The sequence below is a fragment of the Charadrius vociferus genome, unplaced genomic scaffold (assembly GCF_000708025.1).
Source record: "Charadrius vociferus isolate BGI_N301 unplaced genomic scaffold, ASM70802v2 scaffold32, whole genome shotgun sequence".
In the NCBI taxonomy this organism is placed as follows: domain Eukaryota; kingdom Metazoa; phylum Chordata; class Aves; order Charadriiformes; family Charadriidae; genus Charadrius; species Charadrius vociferus.
In genome coordinates, this window is record NW_009647856.1 from 5,667,541 (window position 1) to 5,689,490 (window position 21,950).

Genomic DNA, 21,950 nt, shown 5'->3' on the forward strand with positions numbered 1-21,950 from the left:
ATAGCATCAATAAATAGTTAATAGATGAGGTGAAGATGCCAACCAATGGGGCTCAGAATTACACTCCACAGTAGTTGGGTTTCATAAGACAAATAAAACCATTTATCTGTTGTTTCACCAGAGGTTTCACTTGTGTAGCTCATTTCAAGACTCCTCTCACGTTTCTGTCCGAGGAGGGCAGGTTGTGCTTCTCTCTGCCTCTATAGGACATAAACAGACAAAACCTCTTTTTCTGTTGCTTCCTTCCTTCCCCATCAGCAGTGCCTCCAACACTTGAAGCTCTCAGATTCTGGTATGAAAGGTCTCTCTTAGACTGATCAGGAGTAAGAAGACCAGACTTCATCCTTAGATCTCTAGAACAGTATTTTCTGTTATTGAATGTCAGTAGACAATAGCCGTTCATTTGACCTCCAGGATGTGGCAGCGTGTGGTCTTCAGAGATGGGTCACAGCCCCAGTGAGCCAGTCCCACGGCAGCACTGAAATCACAGCTGGGCCGCGGTGGGGGTGTGGGACAACCCTGGCCTCTGAGGGCTGTCTCATGGCCCTGCATCCAGCCAAACCCACCTCGGAGGGGACAAAGTGCTCAGGTGTCCCTGCTGAGACCAGAAGAGAAGAGTTACTCAGCCCATGCTTTGCTGTAGTGTCTCATTTTTTAAATGCTACGTGTCTTCTCCGCTTAACTGATCTGCATCTCCCACCTGGACCACTTGCTTGTGCATCCAAATGCTGCTCTGGGTGACACGCTCAGTGAGTAGGCAGCAACTCTAATTTGATGAGTGAGAATTTGATTGAGCCATTAATGTTATCAGACCCAAGAGATAAGGTAGCGGATTCAGCAGCTGACTTGGCAAAGTGTCTGTTTTCAGATTACAAAAGGTTTCATAAATTGTGTCTCCTCCAGTGGATGGCAACACTTGTCCATTCGGCACAGGGGGTGTCTCCTGGAGCTGACACCTCTTTCTCCATCGGAGACACACATGGATCATTAGGTGAGAAATGTCCCGTGGGAGCCGGTCTGCTTCCTCCGAGAGATGATGCTCCCCAGCAGCCAGTAGCTCAGCAAGGCCACTGCTTCTGCACGTGGTCCCGTCCACGAGTTTGGTTCTCTCTGTCAGTGCCCGACACAGCTGAATTCCTTCGGAGGCTGGGAATGAATAACTCTTTGTAGCAGTAGTCCTTAGGGGAGGGAAGAAACAAGCTAAGGCTGAAAAGTTTCTCTGAGAGATCATTTATTGGAGGCTATACAGGAGTAACAGCAGCGAGGGGAGTGCGGTGGTACCAGGACTCACGGGTCACTTAGGGACAAACAGCAATTTCTGCCCTAAGTCCGGATTTCCTATGTTGGAAATGGAAGAGGAGGAGAAAGCTTTTGGTGTTGGTCATATGATATCCACGAACCAATGTGCTATAACAGCATTACGGGATGATGTAATCCCAGACGAGGAATTTCTACAGGAAAAAGGAGTAATTTCTGCCACGGTACCAGGTACCAGTGAGATCCCATCTGGAGTCTGCTCATTGTTTTGGCCACCTGAGCTCAGGAGAGACTGTTTTGTTCCAAAACGGACATTGGGAGGAGCTCAGTGGTGGGATGATCAGCACAAGGGCCCGTCCTCCACGAGAAAACAGAAAAGCTTGGCTTGGTTAGCCCTGCGAAAGGGAGACCAAGAAGGGACACTGCGGGCTTTGTACACAGCGTGGGAAGGAGTACCTGCTAAGGAGCGAGATAAAATGTTGAAGCTAATGGGTTATGTTGGCATAAGAGCAAACGGCTACGAAGGAGGCACCTGTAGTGTCGTGTTCAGACTGGGGGATTTCAGTCAATCAAAGGAGGGCAACTCTAGGACAACCTTTCAGGCAGAGTTGTGTGGAGCAGAAAACCCCATTGCTTTAAAGATGCTTTAAAGATGGAGTTGGATTGACTTGTGAAAAATAGTATAAGTTGGGGGAAGGGGGTTGGCATTGGAAATTAGACATCATTTTCAACCTGAAGTCCTTTTTTACCTTTTCCCCCCATTTCTTTTGCAATTTGGCAGCAGATCCTACTCCATCCATGGATGCATTTAGCGTGGGCCCTCTCCTGCAGCCAGAGCTCCAGGAGAAAAGCCTGCTGACATCAAGAGGCTGATACAAGTAATTCAGAATCCACTGAGAGCTCATCAAACTTGTGAAACATCTCCCTTGGGAAACAGGACCAAACCTCTAGTCCTGGCACATGTGGCTAAAGACCTTTCTACCTCAACGTTTAGGTTAGTACTCAAAATACGTGTCTCATCCCCAGTGAAAATGCTATCAGTCTTCTTCATGGCTATTCCGTACCTCACCTGGTCGGGCAGAGAAGCAGCGTGGGTGTGCAAGGTGCCCACACTGCTGGTGCTCCCTCACAGCGTGGATCGCACAACAGAGCCCTCGGGTTTTTGCCACCTTTCAAGGCTCAGGGAGTCCTCCATCCCCTCCTTAGTACCCGGTAGAATCAAACAAATGATAAAATGACTTGCCCCATTTGCTTGGTGATTTGTTCTCTTTTCCCATACAGGCTTTTTTTCCTTTTTTTTTTCTTTTTATTTTTCTTTTTTTCTTTTTTTTCCTTTTTTCCATTTTTTTCTTTTTTTCCTTTTTTTCTTTTCAAAAACTGAATCAAGCTGTATTGTCTGAGAATAAAGACAGCCTGCTGACATCAAGTTCAAAACAAGTGCATCCATGACTGCCACAATTTTGATGCCCCATAACACTGACTCACTTCTTTCTACAATCTAAAGTATATCAATCTTCAGTGAAAAGTACATACACATTTCAGGTCTAAAATAAAAAGCAACCTGTTTTTTAATGGAGGAAATAATATAAAAAGACATCTCAGATGGTTTATCATTGCAAAGGTTTGTTCTGCTCAGGTGGGACACCATTTGCCTTCCCTCGTTCTTTTTTTGTGTGCGCTACATTTATCATAGCTGGCTGCGTCGAAGTGTTAGAGCAGTTCCAAGGTTTACATGCTGAGCTTGAGCTCTCCCTTCTCGAAAATAGTCCTGGCATTGCTTCCAAGAAATAGATTTGGCCCATAAATTGCAGAGAGCTTTGAAGTCTCTTCAGAGCATCAGCACCGTAGACTCGTAAAAAAAATATATGCTCTCTCCTGTCTAATATTTTATTTATTTTAAAGGCCATCATGTGGTTTTTCCTGTACTCTGGGCGAAGATTTAATTCTGCACATATATGAAAATTTTAATATATCCCAAGGCTAATTATATATCATTGTCATTGATGCTGCTGCCTCCATAACTCATCAGCTGGCTGTTGGAGTCCCAAGGTGGAGGTCAGTAATTCATCTGTGCAGGCAATGCTGTCTTTAGCTCTTCACCGACCCAGCTCTCTGATGCTCTGCGTGTCCTTTCAAGTGATCTAATGCGCCAGGATTTCTAACGCATCAATTTATTCTGTAACTCTTTGTTAGCACTGACTTTGTGCGGCAATTTGTCTTAGTCGCAGCTCCAGCAGCAGCAGCCGCTGCTCTCCTGTCTCCTTCCCTGTAGCGATTCCGGCTTCCCAACACAGCCGTTAGTGATTACAGCCTGGTAATTGGTTTTTGCACCACTAAATCAGCCTTCAGCTCCCAGCGCGATGGCCCTTTGGCTATTCTATTTGACATGTTTTAGTTTGAAAGGATTTGATTTTCTCCGGAGCTTTCTAACAAAGCTTCTACAACCCCAAATTCCTGGAGGACCCAGGAGCTGTTTTCACCTACGTTTTTAAGTCCAAAGGGAACCTGATGAACAAACGTGCTTCGTTACAATGGACTTTAAACTCATCTCTATCCTAACAAATCATCAAACAACTCCCAACCTGAGGAAACACTCTGGAAGAGGAAAAAATGGAAAAGGTGTTTACGACACTGAGATCCCCTTCTGTCATCCCCAAAGAGTTGTGTTTGTCTCCCTCTGTGGAAAGAGTCACCCAACCCTGACAGTTCACCAACGGGAAAAACACCCTGAGGACTTCCAGCATCGCTCCTCCACTCCAGAGAGAGGGGCACGATTTTTTCCAATGAATCCTGCAAAGCCGAGATCGTACATTTCTCGCCTTTGCGTGTGCCAGGGGGATGCGCTGTGTGCTGTGCTGCGAGGACACGGGTTTCTGAGGGGCACATGCAAAAAGAGAAAAGAAACCAAAATCATTATATTTTGCAGTTCCCATGGTCGATTTTACTCAGTAGCTGCCTGTAAGGACCAAGAGATTTTTAAACTGATACCAACCGGTGTTACAGACATATTCAAACCAAAAAAATAAAAAACCAAAACAAACCAAAATCAAAATTCAGCAAAAATATTTCAAGTATGTTCCAGCTGTAATCTAGTGATCTAGCCAAAAGTCTTTGCTTGCTGCTCTTGGCTTATAGCAACTTTTTTGAGTCTCTGCCTTACAGCTTTCGGAGATTTTCCCTTAAACAAGGATTCAATCATTATTTTTGCGTTAATGGAGAACTCCAGTGGCAGTGAGACCCAAGGGGCAGATGCCACACAGGGGAACGCGGCACTGCTGGAGTGACCAGCGCCGGCACGCCGTACCCAACAGCTCCCTGGACTTTAGGGTCATTGCCTGGGACATGGGGAGGAACATTGGCCCAGCAGGAGGGGGAAAAACAATCACGGCCTTTTCTCGTTGGCATTCAAGGAGAGGTTTGGGGGACGCAGTCAGCAGAGGGAGGCATGAGCTCACAGATTCAGTGCAAGCCTCAGCCCGTGGCACCCCTCCGAGCTGGGAGAGGCAGGCAGCAGGCTTTAAATGGTACTGCAAAACTGTTTCATTTCGCTTTTCCCACGTTTTTGTTTAGCTCCTGGAGATCAGATGAGAGGTTGACCAAATGAAGAAGCTGAAATATTCAGAGTCAGGGATGTGTTGTCCAAATTATTAATTATAAGGTTCACTCTCCTTTGGGTTTTCATGGAATCATAGAATGGTTCAGGTTGCAAAGGACCTTAAAGACCATCTAGTTCCGCCCCCCAGCCATGGGCAGGGACACCTTCCACAAGACTGGGTAAGTTTTCAGCAGTTTGAGTTTCACAAGGACTGGGGAGTCTCCCTCTGTTACATGAGCTTATTTAATCTGTCACACAGGCTTTCCCATCTTCTCCTTCATGCCCCAAAATCTCAGCTGAAAGCCACAGCTTTTGATAGATGATTTAGAGGAAAAAAAAATATCTTTTTTTTTCTTTGGAGAAAAAATATCTTCGAAAAGATAAATCTTTCTTTAACATATATATGTATACAAATTTCCCTCCTGAGCCTCTGACACGTCTACAAGTCATTTAGCCACATCCAGCTCGTCTTTCAGGTTGGTGGCAAACTTTAAGTGGGGCAGCACCTGTGGGGCTGCTTCAAACCACCCCTTTGAAGAGCAGGGGAAAGGCGCTCGAGCTGACAGCGGTCGTTGCTGTGTTTGGGAGCCTGTGCACCCACCGAATGGCGAAACCAACAGCAGATGAGAACCTCATCTGCTGCGTTTGCAAATTAGACAACATCACTTGTCAGCCCGGGGAGGGTGGCAGAAACATCACAGGGAAATCTGCATTGTTACTGTATTTTCGAGAGGGGAAAAAAACCTGCTGCTTTTAATAAATCACAAAAGGACATAGAGCAACAGTACCACCTCCGGATTTTGAGGGTTTTCTATCTTGTCAGTTAAGCTTTCCACAGCAGGATGAACTGATAAGAAAATTCTCCCCCTCCTTGTCCTTATTCATTATGTGCATATCACAGAATGAATCACAGAGTGGTCAGGGTTGGAAGGGACCTCTGGAGATCATCTAGTCCATCCCCCCCGCCAGAGCAGGGTCACCTACAGCACTTGCACATGACAGCGTCCAGGCGGGTCTGGAATGTCTCCAGAGTGGGAGACTCCACCACCTCTCTGGGCAGCCTGTTCCAGTGCGCTGCCACCCGCAAAGGAAAGAAATTCCTCCTCATGTTAAGATGGAACTTCCTATGGTCAAGATTGTGCCCATTACCTCTTGTCCTATCACTGGGCACCACTGAAAAAAGACTGCTCCCATCCCCCTGGCATCCTCCTTTTAAGTATTTATAAGCATTGATAAGATCCCCCCCTAAGTGTTCTCTTCTCCAGACTAAAAAGACCCAAGTCCCTCAGCCTTTCCTCATAAGAAAGATGCTCCAATCCCCTAATCATCTTTGTAGCCCTTTGCTGGACCCTCTCCAGCAGATCCCTGTCCTTCTTGAACCGGAGAGCCCAGAACTGGACACAATACTCCAGATACGGCCTCACCAGGGCAGAGTAGAGGGGGAGGACGACCTCCCTTGACCTGCTGGCCACACTCTTCTTGATGCACCCCAGGAAGCCATTGGCCTTCTTGGCCACCAGGGCACATTGCTGGCTCATGGTCATCCTGTTGTCCACGAGGACTCCAAGGTCCCTTTCCACAGAGCTGCTCTCCAGGAGGTCACCCCCCAACCTGTACTGATGCATGGGGTTATGCATATTGTCCCCTTGGCACTGCCACGTCCTTGAGATGTGTAATTTTGTGATGCTCTCTTGCAGAGAGGTGAGATGAAAGGCCTTCCTCGCCCACAGCAAGTGTGCTTCTCTGTGCCAGGAGATGTCATCCCACCAGCAGCGAGGGTCTGCATGACTCCTGCATCTTCCCAAGTCACCTCAAGACCACCTGGCAGCCAAGCGCATCCAGGAGGTGGAGGTTTCCTCCCCCAAAATCTGTGTCCCCGAGACACCCGCTTCATTAAATGGTGGTTAGCCATGGGGTGACCAAAACACCTGCCTGAAATCCAGACTGCTGCCTCCTGTGCTGAAATGTTTCCAGCTGGCACTGCCAGCAGCCACAGGCTTTTTCCTCTCCATGGGCTGTGCAATTCAAAACCTGTGGCAGTTACAGCCTCTGGATTGAAATGCAAGTAATTTAAATCCTATTTGTACTGGGAAGCTGTGATCTTACTAAAAGTTTATGGGTTTCATGAAGTCTGAGGGTGGAGGACTCCATCCCGTGTGAGAGGTGTGAACCTCTCACATGGAGGTCTTGCCCAGCACAAGTCACTGCTTTCATTTAGGTAACTCTGGGCTAAGATTGATGATAGCGGTTAGAAACTGTGCTAGTCCTCAGGCAGTAAAATAATATGTTCCAGAAACAAAACCTCCAAAGCGCCTGTTTCTTCATCTTTCCTGTGGCTCATTGCTGGTACTTCAAATCAGCCAAGATGCATCTGGTCAGCTGAACAGAGAGAAAAATACTTTCTCCTTTTTCTTTATTGACAGAGTCCCAACGTAACCACTTCATCATTTTATCCCTGATTAAAGCATGTTTATCCAGTCTAGTATCATTCCCTTTTAAGTACCAAATCATCTTGACCCTCCATCAATCCTCTGGCACCTCTCCAGTTTTCCAAAGTTTGTTAAGATCTAAAATTAGTGAAAGTGAGTTAGACAGTCCGGACCTACTGGTCTTAAGACTGAGAATGCACATGACCCCTGACTTCTGAACTGAAAGTGTTTGTATTTAGCATGTGATGCTTCACATCCTCCTCAGTTACAGGTGTAAGTTATTTCATCTGGTGTGGATGCACCCTCCGACTGTGCTCTGGTATAGTAAAGCAGGAATTACGAATATTTGGTGAGGGTTTTTTTTTCTCTCTGATGGATGCAGATGGTAAAGCTGTAAATAACAGAGAAGCTATCCGTGAACTGATTCCCAATGACATTTTAATATCTTCTTACTGTCTGTAGCATACTTAAGCTTTTATATTTCTTCTGTTTCTTTTGCCTTGCATTCTTGATAATCTGCTTGCAATATACATACTACCAGTGAATATCTCTTCTAAACGCCTCTTCTGAACTCATCCTTCAGATACATAAATCTTTCTTCTCTGTTGAAATATTCCTCTGGTCTGACAAAATATTAATCCAACACCATTTTAAATCAGTCTCAGTGTTTGTAGTTGCAAGGGTGGTGATCTTTCTCACTTACTGAGACTAAAGTTGTAAGTGATAGGCTATCAAAGAGGTATTTCATGTTTTTTAATGAGCATCTCCTCAAGTGATCTTTCAGCCCTTTGTACATAGACCTCCTCATTTTCAAAGAGTCGATGGAGAGAAGCAGGGTCCTCTGGGCTGTGACTCAAGTTCCTTCTCAGCAAGATGAAAATGGATAAGGAGGTTAGGATAGGAGTCAACAGGCTCTCCCCACCACAGCTGCAGAACAGGGCTACAAAGCAAGAGCTCCACTGTCTGTAGCTTCAGGAGACCAGAGCCATGGAGGCAGGCAGATCTTCAGGACCACCGTGCTTTTTCCTCCAGAAACACCACCCAACACATCCCTGTATTGAGCATGCCTGGCTCCAGCCCATCTCTCCATGCACAGCATCCTTGCACCTACCTCCTCGCGCCCACAGCCCACCTGCTGGCTCTACCCTGCTTGCATCCCAGCACTGGCTGTTCCTCGAAAACATTGTGTATTTGGCACAAACATGTCTCCCAGGGCAGCACAGCACAGCTGATGTCCTCTAGACACTCCGGGCAAAAATGAAGAACCTGATATGCATCCAATCCACCTGTTTTTTGCTCCATCCCCCTTGCAAAACCAAGCAGCTGCCAGCAGATATCCACCCAAGCAGGACATCTTCCCCTTGGCTGAGGCATTGGGGTGCTCCTGCCAAGGCAGGACGCGCATCTGCAGCGAGATGCTGGGACCGCGTCCTGCTTCCCCATCCAACAAGAACTAAGCTACTGCCAGCAAGGGAGGAGGTTTCTGTGGGTACAAGATCGCTGGCAAAATGCTGATGCATCTGTGTGGTTGACTCCCTACACACGCTTATCCTTCCCTCAACTCATGTGCCCTTTTTCTCTCCCTCCCCCATCCTCCTCCTCCCGTTTTTAGGAATTCTCTGCTCTTTATCTCCATGTCCTTAGAGCTGCCACCTGCCTGGAAGTCTGCAGCAGCAGCACCGCAGAGGTCCTGCTGCGTAGTTGCCTCTGCACAGTATCATCCTTCACACCGCAGCCCAGCCACCTGCCTTGGGGTGGTTGGCGTGAGGACACGTGAGATGTGAGAGTATCTGGTTCGGTAAGTTATTTGGTGAAGGACTGTTCCATATCACAGAGATAACAAATAACAAGGAAAACGCTAAATTAAGCACACAGACACACAAACGTTAACGAGCAGGCGATGAGAGATGATAACGGAGGCCAGAGCTCATCAGGCACTGGCTGATGGGCCATTAAAGGAACTACTCCAGCCTTAGAGAGGGTCAGCCTTGACTTTGTAAGTGATAAGAAGGAGGAAACGGTGGTTAGGATGAATATTAAAGGATATTTGAGGGAGCTTGGGGGACTGTGTAGAACTAACTATGTTTATTATGTCAGGATGTTTAGGGGAAGGACCGAAGACACAGGAAGGGAAGGGTCAGGGTGGAACAAGTGTGGGAAGATGGCAAGGAGGGAGGTTGGAGGGGTCAGACCAATGTGAGCAGGTGGTCAGACAGGACGTTCCCCCGACTGGGCCCTGCCCCTGATCCCTGCCGTCTGGCCTGTCTTCTTGTTAAATCCCATTCTTAATTACCCTTTCTCTGTCCTCTCCCTGTCTATCCTGTGTGCTGGTCCCTGGAGAAGGGGCCATGGCTGACAGGGACCACAGGTCTGGATGTCAGCACCAGTGGGATGGGGATGTACGTGCTTACCTGAGGGGTGTAAGTGCCCACACTCGCAGCAACCAGGCTGCGTTTACATTTCTTTAGTGAATTTAGTCCCCCATGCATGTAATTTGCTAGCGAGTGTCAAGCTGCACTAGCTGGCGAGTAGAAGAAAAGGCTCCAGGTCTGAGCCAGGGCAGGGTAAAGGAGCCAGGGCACGGGCATGGGCATTGGAGAGGGTTTTCACGGGGTCCATGAGCATGGGGTACCTTTTTTGGTGCCAACCTGGTGTTCTTCTGACCACAGACGTTCACCAGTCACCCTCCCAAACGCTGCTTGCGAGTGTGCTGGGCTTCAGACGCAAAGTAAATGCAAAGTCTCAACTGCAATGAGAAAGAAAATGTGTTTTATTAAGTAATTACAACTCGCAAGAGGTGCTCAGCACAGGTGGGCTACTAAGAAAGCAGCTGTTACCAGTAAGCATCAGTCCAGTGGAACTGGGCTAATAGGAGGGAACCCGCAAAGACCATAAGGTGGCTCCATTCAAGCTGCTTTCAGACAGACTTCGCTTGTGTCACTCTCAGCAAGTTTGCCGGTGACACCAAGCTATGTGGTGTTGTAGACATGCAGGAGGGGAGGGATGCCATCCAGGGGGATCTGGACAGGCTGGAGAGGTGGGCCTGTGCAAACCTCATGAGTTTCAACAAGACGAAGTGCAAGGTCCTGCACGTGGGTTGCAGCAATCCCAGGCACAAATACAGGCTGGGTGGACGAATGGATTGAGAGCAGCCTTGCCAAGAAGGACTTGGGGGGGTGTTGGTTGATGAGAAGCTCAACATGAGGCGGCAATGTGCGCTCACAGCCTAGAAGGCCAACCGTATCCGAGGCTGCATCAGAAGAAGTGTGGCCAGCAGGGCGAGGGAGGGGATTCTGTCCCTCTACTCCATTCTAGTGAGACTTCACCTGCAGTGCTGCATCCAGTTCTGGAGCCCTCAACATAAGAAGCACATGGACCTGTTGGAGTGGGTCCAGAGGAGGCCACAAAGATGATTAGAGGGCTGGAGCACATCTGCTGTGAGGACAGACTGAGAGCGTTGGGGTTGTTCAGCCTGGAGAAGAGAAGGCTCTGGGGAGACCTTATAGTAGCTTTCCAGTATCTGAAGGGGACCTACAAGAAAGCTGGTGGGGGGTTTTTTACAAGAGCATGTAGTAATAGGACAAGGGGTAATTTAGAATAGATACTAGGAAGAAATTTTTCACTATGAGGGTGGTGAGGCACTGGAACAGGTTGTCCAGAGAAGTTGTGGATGCCCCATCCCTGGAGGTGTTCAAGGCCAGGCTGGATGGGGCTTTGAGCAACCTGGTCTGGTGGGGGGTGTCCCTGCCCATGGCAGGGGGGTGGAACGAGATGATCTTTAAGGTCCTTTCCAACCCAAACCATTCTGTGATTCTATGATTCTATGAACGTGAGGATCAGCAGCATCAACAGCCGTTGGGTTACAAAGTTGTCTTGAATGAGTTTGAAGCCAGTCAATAATTTTCAACCTTGAAACAACAGAACCATGTTTGAAAAACAAAAGGTTGAGGTTCAAGTGTCTTCATAATTGGAAAGACAACTGTCCACTCAGGTACCCAAGGGAAAATTAAAACGCTTATGCCATTTTTCTGTGCAGTGCTTTGAGCTGCTGTGACTGTAAAGCAATCAAATAACAGTAGCATCATTTTCAGACAATACTGTTCCATAATGGATTCCAGTAAAGGCTGAAAACATAGAAAACTAGCCTAGAACACGCAAATGCAGCTTTTATTTCCCCAAAGCAACTGGATGAATTCAGAGAGGTTGCCCCATTGCCATTTCACTTGCAGTTGTCAAACACAAAGCCTGAAAAATAGGTCTTGGAAGAGTTTGTTTTACCTCCTTTTATGAGCTTCAACGGGCACAGAAAGCATTTATTCTCCTCTTGTGCAAAGCCATGAAGTGAATTAGAATTAGACGAAGCACGCCAGGCTCGGGCAGCTGGTACGCACTTGCTAACCGGGAGCCTTGCCATCCTTGAGCCGCTGCTAATGGTCATTGAAAGCAGTACAGTATTCCCTGATAAGAGGAATTCCAACAGATAAGAAAAGTACCTTGGAAAGTATTTTCACAGAACTAACTTCACTTTGTTAAGACTCAAATCGGCAAAATAGCACATACTTTCGTCTCTAGGCAATGAAATGGACAGATGTGATTTTATCTCTCTTGAAAGTTACGTAAGTTTGGTAAAAAAAAAGTTTTTGTAAAGGTGTTCAGAAATAAGTTATCTTGATATGAACTGTTGTGTCACCCTGAAAATGAGGCATTGCTTCCCCAGATTGCTCACTTCCCATACTTTTTCACAACTTAGTGACTTAGTTAAGACGCAAGTTCTCAAAATGCTTAAAACTGGTGTAAACTTCAGTTACAGATTTATCATATAAGAGAAAATACTGACACATTAAATTCTCTTGACACCTTTTATTAACTGGAAGAGATACATCCAGCATAATAGTAGCAGAGGAAAACTTGTTAGTAGTCAAGTATCAGCTTCATGCTCAACGAGCACAGCTGAATACCGAAGCCGATTCAGGAAGAACTTTGACAGGCGCCAGGAGAGGCCCCGTGTGAACGTCATGCACGTTCTGCACCAGGGTCGGGACAACCCCCAGTGCCAATACAGGCTGGGGGATGAAGGGATTGAGAGCAGCCCTGAGGAGAAAGACTTTTTATCCAACGCTGGTGGATAAAAAGCTGGACACAAGCAGGCAATGTGCGCTCACAGCCCAGAGAGCCAACCCCATCCTGGGCTGCATCCCCAGCAGCATGGCCAGCAGGGCGAGGGAGGGGATTGTGCCCCTCTACTCCACTCTGGTGAGACCCCACCTGCAGTGCTGCCTCCAGCTCTGGGGCCCTCAGCATAAGAAGAACATGGACCTGTTGGAGTGAGTCCAGAGGAGGCCACAAAAATGATCTGAGGGCTGGAGCACCTCTGCTATGTGGACAGGCTGAGAGCGTTGGGGTTGTTCAGCCTGGAGAAGGCTTATTGTGGCCTTTCAGTACCTAAAAGGGCTTGTAAGAAAGATGGAGAGAGACTTTTTATCAGGGCTTTTAGTGACAGGAGAGGGGACAATGGTTTTGAACTGAAAGAGGGTAGGTTTAGATTGGACATGAGGAAGAAATTCTTTACTCTGTGGGTGGTGAAACAATGGTTGCTCAGGGACATGGTAGATGCCCCATCCCTGGAAACATTCAAGGCCAGGTTGGATGGGGCTCTGAGCAACCTGATCTAGCGAAAGATATCCCTGCCCGTGGCAGGGAGCTGGACTAGATGACCTTCAAAGGTCCCTTCCAACCCCAACCCAAATTAGCGTTATTTGCTGACCACAGACAAACCTGAACTCAGACAAGAACGCCTGTACGTGTTTCTTTTTAAAGAGAGGAAAGCTTTTGGCTTCATAGCTAAGGCCATTACACAGCTACTGTCTTTAAAAAGAGAGAGTGGTCTTAAGTAACCGTAAGTTTTGCATGAACTGGAGGGAAATACAGATATGAACCGGGTATCAAAAGATCATTCTAACTAACACTGTCACTGCCAGTACAAAACCTGCTTTTTGCTAATGAAGTGAGCAAATTCCCAAATACAGGATCGGGGCTGACAAAGGCTATGTCTGTGAACTGGTCTCCATACCCCGTTAAGTATTTTAAATATTACAGTGAGATTCAACATTTTAGCACACTGATAATGCTGCAAAATATTAGTAATAAAATCGAGGTAATTCACTCTCTCAAAGCAAGAAGAATCTGCCAACTTATACAAAACCAGCATTTCAGAAGTGGAACACGAATTCCCGTGCTACTTGTTTGAAATGAGAAGAAGCCCCAGCAGGCTGCATGAAATGCACACTCACTGTTTTGAAACATAATACAGCACAGAAAGGATGCCGCAGTACTGCAAAAACATTGAGGTGTAGTCAGCTAAAATGAGGGAAGCCCAGAATAATCCTTTACATTTGTTTCAATTTTTAGAAGTCGTTCTTTAAAAAAAGTTAAGCTCTAAAACGTTACCTGCAGTTTTATTTCCTGTTCTTGAATACCCAACTATATCTTTTTTATAGACTAAGAAAATGGCTGTACCAAATCTTCTTACTTGTTCTGTGTGTGCAATAATTTCTGCCAATAAATTTGAGTTCACTGTACAACATATCTGTTTTTGTGAATTTTTTAAAGGCTCTTTTCATGTCCACTGGAAGATTTCTTCTTTAGGAATCTGTGAAGTGAGATCCACTGCCTTGAAGTGACAAAATAGATGGATTATCCTGATAGTTGTTCTGTTCCCACTATTTGTCAGCAAAGTATGCAAAAACTCCTCTCTTAAAAAGTGCATCCAGAGCAACCAAAAAAAAAAGAAAAATAAATCATAATGAAAATCTGAAGTGAAATTTACTGTAGCAATGCTTTATTTCTATCATTGCAATAACTCTCTATTTATAGGTCATTAAAACATTCCTGGAACAGAAAAGCTTCACAGTTGCTTCCACAGTACCTTTCAGTCATTTCTCTAACTGAGCTTATACAATTTAAACTAAAAATATCCAAGTAGTCTAAGTCAGGTGACAAGATCATCATCACCCATTGCCAATAAGCTCTTTTGCATATTGCACCTCACTACTTTGTTTGACTCGGAGCTGTAAGTCCTCTATTTCGCATCTTGGGTTGGCCACCATCTCAGGTTCCAATGAAGATACGTGTAAGACAGATGGTCGAGTGCACACCGCTAACCCACGCCTAAAACTTAACTTAGACAACCCCTTGCTTTGCACTCTACAGGCAGGAGATATTAATAACATTTTTGTGTAACTACCTTGAACACACCTGCTGGTTTAGATAATAATCTGTTCTACAGGTCAATTATCTAAGAGTAATACTATCTTAAAAGTATTTTACTTAAATTCCCTAATGAGTGAAGACACCTCGCGTTTACCAGATGTTGCAGAGTTGGAGCACATGTATGGACAGCTTCTCCAGAGCTGATGGCACAGCAACATGTTCAAAGCAAATGTCACATATCTACATTTAGAAGAAATTGAAGGATGTCCATTGACCAGAATTTTATCTTTACATCAAAACATTTGTAACTAGGAAAGTGACGGATAATAAGACTTTTGGTTATAGCAGGAAAGAAAGGAAATTCCTATGCCTATAATTCAAAGTTTCTGTACATTTCCTGTATCCCCCCTTCTATCCCAGAATGACATTGATAAGGTAAGTCAGATTAAACAAATCTCACCTACTTACAGATTCTAACAAACAGATTTATAATAAAATACCAACTAATTCAATCAATAACAAAACTAATACACATAAACTTTCACTTTATGGACTTCCTTGTCTTCACATTCTCTTTGCTTATCGTAATAATTGAACGTGTTGTCCCTTCTCTGAAGTTTCTTAACAAATCCGGTTTCTGGCCAACGCTCTACCTGCGAATAGAACGAAAAGGATACACATTCACCTGAACATGTTCACACTGAATAACATTTGTGCCTTATATTGCAAAGAATATAGGGTATATTTCCATGGGAAAACCTCATTTCCATATGAACATTATTTTGCTATTAATTTGCGTAACTTTTAAAAAAAGATTGAGAACAATATGTCAGAAAACAGTTTTCTGGTCTAGTATAAAGAACTGCGTGATCAGAAAAGTCCAGAAATAAGGATCTAAGAATATTTGATAGACTAGATACATTTAAAAAGCAGACTAGCCAAAGCTTTTAAAATACTTCGCTTAGGAATAAAAGTTTGATGCTATTCAGTTATTCAGCAATCTGAGAGGCTGAGAGATTCCACTTCTGTAAGACTGACACACACTTAACGATTTCTTCAGGATTCTTCTGACCATGAAAAATGTGCTTTTTCTTAGCAATTTCATAAACATAAAGTGAGCTATATGTATCATAGTCTCAAAGACAGCAGGATCAGCCCTACAGAAAACCAGGACCATCCTGCTGCTGTTCGGTGTTTCACAATGTGAAGCTGTAAACTAAAGGCTTGAGCACTTGTGTGTGTGTGTTCAACAGCTTTATGGCTTTAGTAGCTATCTGCAGCTTGAACACCTGTGACTACTTCTGATTAAATTGAACCTTAAAAATCAAGTAATAAGAATCTTATTTCTCTTCCAGGCAAGGTCCACAACAGGATGTCAAAATAGAGCATTCTGTAATTGGAGAGTCCCAGAAGTGGTAGTTACTTTAGGCATACAGCTGAGTTATTTGCATTCTCTGTCTAAACATAACGGCCTTAATATCCATTCCACCTACACTGTAATTGCACCATTAATAACAACTGCATTATGGAAACATAATATGGAGTAAACAAGACATTACAAAATGTGTAAGTTGAAAGAGAATCCCTGCCATATCCTGGCAAGTTTGAACAGAATGCACACTCATTTTACATTGAGTAAGTGGTGTTCTTTAACTTTTATCAGTGTTTAATTGTCTATGGTTATGCCCTGCCATAAATCCCGAGTGATCCTACCACACTACTCACAGGATTTCCTTTTGCACAGTTAAAGGAATTTGCTCTACGCCTTTACAGTGGTGTCCAAGCCCACATGAAAAGAATAACTGCATTTTATTATGCACATCAATGTTTTGCTATGTTTGGAGTTAACTGGATGAGGAGTGACTTTCTTAGGAACATTCTGTTCTTTCTCACGTGCACAGGAGGTTAAGATCTTTTAAAAGTGGATTTTTTTTCATACTACATATGCTGCTTTGGAAGATAAATTACAGAGCTCTAAGATAATATGTTGTTTGCTGTATTAACTTCTTGATTGCTATTTTGAATCTCAAGTAGCCACTGAATATCTGGCCATTATTCATTAGCTCATTTGATGTGCTAGGGAGCATTGCCACCAGCTGCAGTGAGCAGAGGACCAAGTCCTTGATATTCTCAGTTGATAAACACATGTATCACATAGAATCACAACTCCCTTTACCACAGTTGGCATCGATTATTTCTATTGTGGACGGTTTCAATAGAAGCCAAGCTTTGAGTGTGCACAAAGTCTGATTATGCTGCCCCACAATTCAACTGTAAAACTGAAGTCGGTAGCAATGGCATAGGACTGGCTCCCTGGACAATGAATGAGTTTCCTATCAGGGCTATTAGCAGAGTAATGGGGAAACTTCATAGAACTAACTTCAATAAATTCCTGTCCTCAAACCCAAATTATTCCTTTGGATACCAGCTGCATCTATTCAAAGACATCTATAATGTTTCTAAATGCATAAGAGAGAGGGAACAAAAACACAGGCTGGGTAGTGTTTCTGTTTCAGTTCTGTGAAATAAGTTATTCCACACAGTTAATAATAGCTCAAGAATTCAAGTCAGACCTGAGAGAAAAAAGCTCTATCAGAAACTGGAGTAAATGAAAGGAAATAAGCAGCACCTCCATTTTTATTTAATCATTTAATGAGAGACAGAACTTTAAAGTAATAACCTTCGCAGAGTTCTAAATCTTACCGTATCAACTTGTTTTACTTGTTTATATTCAACCTCATCTCTGTATCCAGCTTGCTGAAATCTGTATAAATTCTCTACATCAGCTGACCATTTTTTGGCATCATGTATAGATTTTGGTTTGATGTTGGCTTTAGCCGTGACTCCAGAAACTTCGGACTTTTTCCTGAAATTAAATTTTTGAAAATGAAATAGAGACGACAGAAGCAAGTGATTTTGTTAGGGACACAATGAAATGGGTAGAACAAAATTTAAAAATAAAGGAATTACAGACAGTACAATATTATCTTCTCCTCCAAGTCTGAGGTTAAAAAAAAAGTTATATGCAGCTGGAATCAAATTAAATGTACAACTTGATCTCAAACAAACCCAACTCACCTATATATACGCCTCTACACCTCGACTTAACCTACCTAAAATGTATTTGTGCATATTGTTACATTACAAAAATATATAAAATACAGTGTTTTTTTTTTAAATTTCACATCTTTGCAGTTGCTGTCCCATGGGGGCAGGCAGTTTTTCAGGTTTTTCTCTCTTCTTACTGAAGGGACACCAAACTGAGGACCACAAAATGAAGAACTGGGCTGTTACTGAAGAACAGCAAAGCCTCAGGATGGGAGAGGAAGGGAAAGGAGAAATGCACTGCCAGTCACGTGGCCACAGTGGAGATGATGAAGAAGAGGTCTTAAGAAATAAATTGGATGCGATAAGGAGGCAAGGCACACAAACTACCAAAATTCTTCCTATGCTACCCTTGCCCAATCAAAATCTGCACTGAAGGCCACCAACTTCCTGCTCACACAAAACCCATTTGTTCAATCTGCTGAGAAATAGTAAACAGGTTAATCAACTGCTAAACCTGAACAGAGCAGAACTGGGACAAGATGAAACTCAAACTGTAAAAAAAAAAAAAATAAAAAAGAATAAAATAAGCAATAAAAAATGCTGAGTCAGTAGAAACTGACCAGTGATGCATTTGAACTCTATTTTAAAAAAAAAGAATCATTTGACTTCTACCTTTTATCTTCATTTCATTGCATTTGCTTTCTTGAGTGTATCTTATTCTGCTACTAAAATAAAACTTTATGTTGCCTCTGTAAGCAAAACATGCAGAACACTGTCATGCCTAGCAGATATGATCTGAAATGAGTCCTTTCCTAGTTTTGTAATGTCATCAAGCTTCAGGTTCATAATTAGGGAGGTATCTTCAAGGAAGGAGAAAAAGCTTCTGGATTTTGTAGTGAGAGCATGAACACTCTCACCCCCTGTGGGTAGTATGCTGTCTCCAAATCCTGTGCAGAAAGTAAAATTTCCTTACTCGGCAAGTTCCTGTATCAACTGAGAGTTGACAAGCTGAATGCTGATGTCTTGTCAAATGCACAAATGCCCTTTCTCTATTAGAAAGGCAGAGAAGGAGGAAAAAGATATCGCACCACAGTATACAAATCTTTGGGAAAATTATATCAAGAGTTATTGCTACCATAATGCAGAAACAGCAGAAATCTGCATCTCTGTTGTATGACTGTATGAGAGCCATTAGCACACAAAGGAAGGGCCTCTCATCTCTTACTGCATACACTTTAATAAAGACCAATAAAAATATGCACAAGGGCTCTTTTCTGGCAACGCTAAACTATTTCTTGCAGTTCAGCACTCCAAACATTCTTTTACCAGGCTCTGCAGCATTTTCTAATTGAAGGCAAACATTTATTAAAAAAAAAAGAAGAAGAAAAAGTAATTTTCCCACCCAGTTATGAGGTGTCACATACAAATTAACATGATAAGCATATATCCTAATTCTAAATCTTTAGTGTAGTCCTTGAGATATTTATCTCAACAACTTTTTTTTTTTCCTCCCATTCTGCAAAGGGCTCTTTTCTAGCAATTATGAAATTTTTCATGCCCTGTAAAAGCTCACTGACATCTGATGAGTACTGCTGTCAATCTGGGACTTCAGGCAGTCAATAATATTAGCAATAACATTAGATCTTAAAAATTGCTAAACTATAATGAATTTAAGTGTCTTATGATAACTTACATGTTACTAGTGTTAAGTACTTCCTTATAGGATGTACTGAATTCATCTAATGAATGTGCTTCTTCAAGACATCTAGATATGCCTGGCACTTCCTGAGTCACCATTAATTTAGACGGCCTGTCCACAGGTGTTCCTGCACAAAAAAAAATATGCATAAAGGTCACATATTTGAAGTGCCAACTTGATGACTTCAAATAATAAAAGTCCCATCCTAATATTTTTAGGCTGCTATTTCAGCCCTTTAAAAATTGTACTCTTTGCCTATTGTAGTGCCTCCGAGTTCCAGGCATAGAGCTGGTTTCATTGTATAAGAACACAAGATGAGCTGTACTCCAGACAGCCTGCAATTCAGGGAAAAGACAAAAGACAGCAGATGGATATAGGCAAATGAAAGAATGCAAGAGAATGGTAAGAAAATATCCAGCATAATACTAACATTTTTTTATTGAAAGGAAATTTTTGAGCAGTGAAGTGGATTTTGCTAAGACAACAATGTTTAGCTACTCTTAATTTAGGGCAAATAGTGAGATTTCATACACCTCTGTTTTGGCTTTGGGAAAACATTTTTTTTAATGTCAAACTTAGTACAATTTCTATGGAATCCTAACTAGCCTGGGTTTGCATATGGTAGTTTCCTTAATGCTTATACAAGTTGTAAGGGTATGTGCTCCTTTAAGGGCATCTGGTCAAGGACCTTCTTCAATGCAACAAAGGGTAATGAGAAGGGGAGGAAGCCATAAAACAAGAACATATGGGCACACAAACCTGACCAGTGAATTATGAGGGAGGCAGCAATGAGAACCAAGCCTGTTCAGTCACGCTAATTGATGGGGGCATGTGGGAGTTTGAAAATGTTTATTCCAGCAAGGTTACCTGATCCAGGACCTTGTCAATTGGGAAACTAAGGGAAAAAGCGGAAACCAGAAAGAAAATGTACAGACACAGAACTGTCAAAACAAACATAGAGACATGACAAGAAACAAACCTCACCACTCACAGTAATTGATGGGCTCTCAAGAAACTACAGGCACCTCTTTCAGGAAGATCAACCATGACTTTCCAACTGATAAGACTGTAAACCAGGGAGATCCCAGAGAGGTGCAGGAATTGATAGAGCTGTACAAACCTGTGAGGGATGTGCAGAGGAGGGGGAGCAGGCAGGAACAAAGATGGGAATAGACAGAAAGGAGTATAGAAGAGGCCAGTCGTGTGTAATACAGGGCCAGTCGGTATGCTTGCCTGGCTGAGCCCTGTGCATGATCATCACAGTCTGTCCTACCTTCTTATATCATACTAACTCTTTTCTTAACTATCTGCGTAATCTCACTCTCTATCCCATGCATGTGCGTGCTGCAAGGACTAAGTGCCAGCTGCTGGTGAGACCTGTGTGTGTGAGTGAAAACTGGTGCCAGCTCCTGGAGTCAGACAGGGGATGTGAGTGCCCCTGGCCCATGGGGTCAGCTACCGGAGTGAGTGGGGGTCTTTAACTTCCAGCCATGGGGCAGCAACAGTGCATGTCCCAAAAATCAGCTACTGGGGGGACTGGCACGTGATGGGCTCCATGCCAGCAGTTGGAACAGGACTGTGGGTCACAGTCTGCCTACCTGGTGCCAGCTGCTGGGGAGGAGCTGTGAGTGTATCTGCCCCAGTCCAGGTATACATGGGGTGCATATCCACATTCATTAGCAAACTCTAATGTGGACTAGCTGGCTAGCAAGGGGGGGAATTTGGGTCCAGGCCAGGGTATCAAGCAGATGGTGGTGTTTGGCTGTACAAGTCCGAAAAGGACTTGTGAACATGGAGTGCAGGAAGGGATGAGTGTGTGAATGCATTTTTGATAGCAAGCATCAAGCTGGACTAGTGGGCAAGTAGGGGATCCATGAAGCAGGTAAGGGGGGCTGGGATCTGTGCAGGTGTGCTGGGCAGACAGAGGAGCTGTGCTGATGCTCAAGAGAGCCACAAATGGTTGTGCTTGTGAGCCTAGAGTGATATGTGTGCCTGCACAAGTGAACTTTTATTGGTACCAGCTGAAGAGGAGGAAAGGGACTTGTCTATGTTTGTTTTACTCAAGTCCTGTATGTAGGTCCTGTTGAAGGCAACACCCCATCTGTGGCAGTCTGTACGACCAGCCATGTCTGTGATACGTGCTCACCTTTGTTACTCATTGAGCCTGCAAACGGGAAAACAGCAGCTGCATCCCTCAAGCCAGACAGAGGGCCCCAGGCTGGGCTCCAGGAGCCAAGCAGGAGAGGTCCTGGGCCAGAGCAGCTGGAAGAGATGCACTTCTTAGATTACTTAACACAAGTCAGCATTCAGAAGACCTGGGATCCTGGAAGAGGCTGTAAGAGACTTCTAATGACTTCCACAGATTTTACGTGGCAGCTTCTTGTATTTGCTAAGGTGCTCAGGCAGAGGTCTAGGCCCCGGCCCGAGTCACCACTGTGACTATACCCCCACCCTGCTCCCACTGCCATGGCCACGAAAGAGTTGCCCAGCCCTCAGACGACCCACCTCGGTGCGAGGACCGCAAAACGGGGTCTCCTCCAAGGTGGAGAGCGCAGAGCGGCCGCCGAAGCGCGATGGCGGCGTCCCTCGCAGCGCTCCTCACAGCGCCAACGGTCACCGCCGCCGACCGTTGCTAGGCAACCGCTCCCCCCAGCCCCTTTAAGCAACCGTTCCCTCCTCTCCCGCCGCGCGTTTGATTGGCCGGCAGGGGGCG

At 44.5% G+C, this 21,950-nt stretch overlaps 2 protein-coding genes across 2 annotated transcripts in view; one reads left to right on the forward strand and one right to left on the reverse strand.

The window, feature by feature from the left end:
• Nucleotides 1–15,014: 15,014 nt before the first annotated feature.
• MEIG1 (meiosis/spermiogenesis associated 1) lies at nt 15,015–19,335 on the reverse strand. Its single transcript, XM_009882935.1, has 3 exons — nt 19,232–19,335; nt 17,194–17,356; nt 15,015–15,143 (listed from the first exon to the last, which is right to left on the reverse strand). Exons 1-3 carry the CDS (start codon nt 19,333–19,335, stop codon nt 15,015–15,017), a joined length of 396 nt encoding a protein of 131 aa, XP_009881237.1.
• A 2,368-nt stretch (nt 19,336–21,703) lies between these two features.
• DCLRE1C (DNA cross-link repair 1C) overlaps nt 21,704–21,950 on the forward strand; it is a 13,138-nt gene continuing 12,891 nt past the window's right edge. Inside the window, exon 1 of the mRNA XM_009883003.1 lies at nt 21,704–21,873. Coding sequence (XP_009881305.1) covers nt 21,704–21,873 — 170 coding nt within the window. The remainder of the gene's footprint in view (nt 21,874–21,950) is intronic.